The sequence below is a fragment of the Arachis ipaensis genome, chromosome B05 (genome assembly GCF_000816755.2).
Source record: "Arachis ipaensis cultivar K30076 chromosome B05, Araip1.1, whole genome shotgun sequence".
NCBI classification, from domain to species: domain Eukaryota; kingdom Viridiplantae; phylum Streptophyta; class Magnoliopsida; order Fabales; family Fabaceae; genus Arachis; species Arachis ipaensis.
In genome coordinates, this window is record NC_029789.2 from 3,806,506 (window position 1) to 3,812,684 (window position 6,179).

Here is a 6,179-nt window from a genome sequence, read left to right on the forward strand (position 1 = left end):
AGTCATTTCAATATTTTTCTTGTAAAAAAATAATTCGATAAATTTAAAGATACGTTTATCAACTTTTAAATTTTTTTAAAGACTATTTTGTCATTTATTTTATAAGCACCAAAATCTTTTAGATATTAAATTAATATTTATCTCATCAATTAAATAAGTTGCCCACAGACACTTAACTTGCTCCAAGATAAAGGGGGGCAGTTGAATCATAAATGATTTGGATATAGGGGTTAACTAGCTTGAATTAATTCCCTCAGCCATAGCTATGACAATACGAAAAAGAAAAAAGAAAAAAGAAAAAAAAAAGAAGAAAAATTGAACTAACAGTCTCACTCGTCAATCTAACCTTGCCTTCGCTGCTATAGAGTGGAAGACAGAACACAACGCTAATTACCCCCAAAATATGCGTACTGCGCACCTCTCTCTTTTCCCAAATTCCCCTTTCAACACAAGATTGATATACATCGTACACCAATGTAATGTAAAAAAATAAAAATAAAAAATTTAAGATCGAAATCCAACATCCAAAATCACTTCTTACTGCTACTATCCATTTTCTCTCTTTTGCTTTTCTCGGGAAAGTTCGGTTCTCACCCAGAAAATTTTCCCCCTAGAATCAAACAACACCGAAGACCGAACCAACACTCTCTGATGCGAATCGCTTCATTCTCTCATGGCTCTGCTCTTAATTTAGTCTCATGACGATCGTTGGTATATGCCGCCCTATGCGTTCCCCTTGGGATCAACCCATGGATCGCTGCCTCAGATTCTTTCCATGCCTCATTGACCCTGGTGCGTTTGCTGCAATTCCTTTTTTTTTTGTTTAAATTAGCATAGTTTTTGTTTTATCTGAATTTGCGTGCTGAATGGTGAATGCTGTTGCTGAACTGTTCTTACTTTTATTTATGTGTCTTCCTAACAAAAATTATGCGAATTTTTTTATTTATTTATGCATTTTGGAATTTTGTCACTGAATTTCAGCTCGGAGGTCTGCGCTGTGCGTGAAGTTGGTCTTGGTGACTGTCCATTTGGTTTATATTGGCGTTCTCTTCTTAATCGATGGAGATTTGATAGAAAAGACTAAGAAGGAACCGATGTATGTTTTTTTCCCACTTTTAAGTCGCTGTATTCTATTTTTTGCATATTTTTTTACCATACTGAAGCTTCAACTTAGTGGATGGTGCTGATTCGCTGGCACTTTAATGGGTTTAGTGGAACATTATTTGTACTTGACGATTTGTTCAATAGGCCATCAAATGAAATGAAATAGATTGAGATACCTTTGAAAGAGAGGATAGCTTTGCTGATGAGTTGCACATAGTGAGCGTTTGTGACTGGCAAAGTAAAGTAAAGTGATAAATGTGCATTTGGGATAATGAATTTATATGGATATTATAATATTATGGAAGTATTCTTACTTTAGATTTGATGATACATTACAAATTCACAAGTTTATTGATCTTTTAAAAGGAGGCAAAATTAAGCAAAGGATGCATAGAAATATGAGACTGAGAATTATTTATTTAGACATTTTTGGCAGGGACCTACCCATTGTTTGAGGCTATTTAATATCTAGCTACGTAAGCAAGGATGCTTTTCAGTAAATGTAGTGCCTCTATCAATGGTTCTTTGTTTGCTTCCAAAAAATGTTCCAATTTTAGAAGGACTACTAGGCCTTATACTTTCCTTCTTCTTTTTTTTGGATAGACTACTTGCATTATACTTTGTCCAAGATGCATAGCAGTTAAAATTGGTGTTAGAATTTGTAAAGATTGAACTTTTGGCAAATAGTATTTTCCCATTTAATAAGCATTTAGTTGTGACTGTTCTTGGATGATACATCTTTTCTAATGCTAATATGGCCGATGAATAGCATGAGATTCGAGAAGTGTGCTGGAAGTCTGAATAATTAGTAGACGTTAACAATTTTCTAGATTTAGGTATTGTTCTGCATGAATGTCTGTTTCAGTGCCTTGATGTACTTTTGAGGTGTCTTTATTTTTTTCACTTTTTTATTTTATGATTTTTTTTTTGTTTTTCTGTCAGGTACACTGCTTGTTACTTGCTGCTGTTCTTTGTTACTTTAATACAATACTTTGTTACATCTATTTCTTCTCCGGGGTAAACATCACAACTATTTTCTTCCTTTGGATGGAGCGGATGTGGATTATGATGTGTAAACGTGATATTTATATTTATATCTTCCTGATCTTCTTTGTTTTTGCATATGCTACATTTGTGTGTACAGCTATGTCCTTGATGCCATGATGACTGTTACTGAGAGAAATGTCCTATACAGAAAGACATCAGAAACCTCAAAGTAATTTATTGTTGTTTTCATCCTCTTCAAAGGTTTATTATGTAGTGACATATGAAGAAAATTGATGTATTTGATCTCACCTAACTATTATTGTCAATTTTGTCATGTTTAAGCAAAGTCTACCAGTTTCAAGCAAAAATGGGAGTTTCGTTGTTGCTGTCGAGGGAACTCAGGCAGGAAAAAATATTTCAGGAAATAATACACCAACTTGGTCAAAGTTAGTGGCAGACTTGTATCCTATGGGAACAACAATCAGGTACATAGGGCTCGCTAGATAATCTTTAATTTCATGCTCTATTAATTAAGTTTTCAAAATTATTTAGGGTTTTCTCTGTCTTGCAGAACATGGACATGCAGCTACTGCAATGTGGAACAGGTAATGATATATAGTATGTATTACGACATACTAAATAAAGGTACCTTATGTAAATACTTGTGTTATTGCATTGCTGGATTGTATGCTCCGAGAAAACTAAATGAGTAAACAAAATTTCCATTACAAATGAAAAAAGCGGACTTATATAAAATGGTTTTATTTGATTTATATATTACTTTTTGCGCACTTCCTACTTTGTATAGAAACTGGGCACTTCTTGCAGCGTTGCTTTCTTTTGTTCCAATAATGTAACACTCGATTTGATGATCAATCATTTTTTTTTTCTTTTTCATGGCCATTATTCAGCCTCCACGATCAAAGCACTGTCATGATTGTGACAAGTGTGTTCTTCAGTTTGATCATCATTGTGTTTGGCTTGGTAACTGCATTGGGCAGGGCAATCATTGTCGATTTTGGTGAGTCAATTATATGTAATTTCATCGTTTGCATGCCGTTATTGAAGCTCTTCTATTGTACACTTAATTTGAGCTAGCTAGTATGGAGATAAGAGCTTACACAGTTAACAAATCTTTAGCTTGTTGATATTAGTATTTATATCAGTAAGGATATTTAGTTGAAGAATCATTGACCTGGAAATGGAATCACTAAAAATTTTCAGTAAAGTGCCGTTGATTTGTTCTGTTTCATAGTCATGGCATTTGTTACAATAATGAAGCTGCAACATTTACTTGTTAATCATTTTTTAATGCTGATTATAAGAGAGACCAGTAAGAAATGTGTTGGATGAATTTGGAAATCTATAGTGAACTTAAGCATTTCATTGTCATGTTATTCATTTTGAAATATAGGTGCTTTCTTCTCCAAATTGAGTTATATGTAATATTAATTGGATTAAAATAAGATTTCCTTAAGCAATCAATTTTACTTGAATGCAAGAGATGTGGTTACTACTGGATTGATCTTAAACTTCTTGAAAATTTAACTACTAGGGGTATAATTAATGCAAATCGAAAACTTTTGAGACAAAATTGAAACAAAATAAAGTTAGGGGTATTTTTGAAACTTTTGGCAAACTTTAGGGACAAAAAGTATATTTTATCGTTTAAGATACTATCTATCTTGAGAATATTAAGGCTGTGCTCTCTATGTTATAAATGATATGTGATCATGATGCAAAGGAGTTACTTATATCAAGTTGTTTTATGTATATATGTGTTAAAGTATTGTAACTATATTTTCCTTGTTATGAATCCGTCTCTTTAATTTCTAAATACTTTAGGTGGTACCTTTGTGAAGAGACAGCGTTGTGCCTCTGGACTGGCATCTTATATATTTCATACTTGAAGGATCACATTAAAAGTGCTTGGTATGATATCTTATTTATTTAGTAGTAATCTTTTTTATACTGATACAGACTCTCCTCCTAAAACACACACACAAAAAAGAAAGAAAGTAGCAAAAAACAAAAGGAAGGAAGCACAATGCTCATGCAATCTACATTTTTCCCTTTATATCTGAAATTAGAGCATGATTTTATGATGCTGTCAGGTGGCGGGATGCAATCATGATAGTACTGTTGATCACTTTGTCAATCTCTCTTATCTTTCTGCTTCTGCTACTTCTATTTCATAGGTAAATATTTGTCTTTCTAGTTCTGTATTTTGCATTGGTTGCATTTGTTTAGATCTTCATGTATACTTACTGTTTCTAGAGTGCCATGCTCTTTTATGTTGAATAGTTAATTGTTTCTGATGTCTTTTGCATCTGATCTTCACGTGGAGCGATGGGACCTCGGTTTCTGTTTGCTTTCAGTGCACCAGTTTAATATGACTGCATGTGGTTCTCACTTCTCATTTTGGTTTAATATCTTTAACTCTACAAAATGAAGACTAAAACTATGTGACTCTCTAACTTGTAAATTTTTTATATATTTGAAAGAGCCAAGACTAAATTTTTATATCTGAGAAGCTATTCCTTTAGCTTCTGCTAAAATATTGGGAATAAGTTCTTCTAAGATTGTGATTAATTATTTGATTTTTTTAATTAAAATCAAAAAGTGATTTATTTTCCTTACTTAAAGAAATAGTTTGTAAGGAGTAATAGTGCAGTACATGTAAAGGAAGATAGTAGCACTGCGGTCACTTAGTATAGTCTATGTATATATGTTACAGCATAAGTATATATATAATTATATATAGACTATGCTAAGTGAATGCAGTGTTACTATCTTCCTTTACATGTATTGCTCTATTACAGTATTACTCTTTACATAGTTGAAACAAATGCAAGCTCTAGGTTAACTTTTACTTTATGGCCCAATGTCTCCATCATGTTCACTGTTTAGTTGAGCATCCAGGTTAAAGACTATACAACCACTGATGTTTTGACTTTTGATTTCCCTGCAGTTATCTTATTTTGACAAATCAGACTACTTATGAACTTGTAAGGAGAAGACGAATTCCTTATCTAAGGTTAGATTAACTATAGTCCCTTGTTTTTCCATTACTTAGAATTTTCAATAGATCGAATCTTGGCGTTTAGTTGTTTTAATATTTGTATGTTAGTTGTTTATGTTTCTTGGGATATCTCTCTTAAGCACACCATTCATCAATTCATTTGCAGGGGAATTCCTGAAAGAGTGCATCCATTTAGTAAAGGAGTATCTAGAAATGTATACAATTTCTGCTGCGGAAGTAGCAGCGTATACAACATGGAGCGGCTCCCGACACCTCAGGAGACAGAGGAAAAGTCAAGACCGTACACGTGTCTGGATGTCGTAACCTGTCGATGTTGCTGATGACTGTTGTAAACAAATTGTATAAGTAGGAGTCTTTGTCCCTGAGTTTTTGCAGTGTGATTTTCCCTGTCATCCATTCTTTGTTTAATTGTTTTTTGGAAGTGGATGTTTTAAGTTTAATGTATAGTTGCAGTGCTAGGGTGTGTGTCATTTTGCCAGTGTTGAATTTCTCAGACCTGGGATTCTTGGAACGCAGGGCACCATGCGGAATTGTTGGTTGTGGTAGTGTTGATTGTGGTCGAAGCAATTAAAGTTTAAGGTAAGATGAATGAACAGAGTGTTGCTCACATGCTTTTTTTGACTTTTGGTTTCCACATCTTATTAGAAGTCAAATTTTTGAATGTCCAATTAATTTGACCGTAAAATGTGGCTTTGGTCAGCGGCACAGATGTAGTTAAAATACTTCTAAAGAAGCTTCGTGTTTAAAGAAGCTAAGGACAAGGAGGAAATCGATTTGAGTATTTAACAAAGTAAACGCCGTTAGTTCCACTTTTCTGTCGCAATCTATGGCATTAAATAACAGAGGATGAGGATGGCATCTTTTCCTCCAACTGGCGAGCAAGACGTTAATCAACTATTAGTTATTAAAATAAGAATTTAGCTAACATGTGTTCCTAGAGAAACACATTATAAAGTTATAAATTAAGAAAATATTTATAGAAAATAATATAAAATTTAGATTTGTTTTTACTTTTTATTTTAAAATTTTTTATTATTAGTAACCT

The 6,179-nt window shown here is 33.2% G+C and overlaps 1 protein-coding gene across 3 annotated transcripts; it reads left to right on the forward strand.

Annotated features, from left to right (window-relative positions):
- LOC107642528 (protein S-acyltransferase 10) lies at positions 405–5,755 on the forward strand. 3 transcript variants are annotated; one of them, XM_016345917.1, is made up of 11 exons: positions 405–792; positions 982–1,096; positions 2,047–2,121; positions 2,249–2,320; positions 2,439–2,576; positions 2,663–2,696; positions 3,003–3,112; positions 3,937–4,023; positions 4,206–4,289; positions 5,063–5,128; positions 5,280–5,755. In XM_016345917.1, the coding sequence occupies exons 1-11, from the start codon at positions 699–701 to the stop codon at positions 5,452–5,454; spliced, it is 1,050 nt and encodes a 349-aa protein (XP_016201403.1). In that variant the 5' UTR covers positions 405–698; the 3' UTR covers positions 5,455–5,755. The 3 variants fall into 3 exon arrangements, with proteins under 3 accessions (XP_016201403.1, XP_020978508.1, XP_016201404.1); XM_021122849.1 differs by lacking the exon at positions 4,206–4,289; XM_016345918.1 differs by lacking the exon at positions 2,047–2,121.

Coding starts and splice junctions, on each gene's coding strand:
- LOC107642528 (XM_016345917.1), top strand. CDS start 699: ATGACGATCGTTGGTATATGCCGCCCTATGCGTTCCCCTTGGGATCAA. Junction 2,577..2,662: donor CCTATGGGAACAACAATCAG/GTACATAGGGCT, acceptor TCTGTCTTGCAG/AACATGGACATGCAGCTACT. Junction 4,024..4,205: donor GATCACATTAAAAGTGCTTG/GTATGATATCTT, acceptor TGATGCTGTCAG/GTGGCGGGATGCAATCATGA.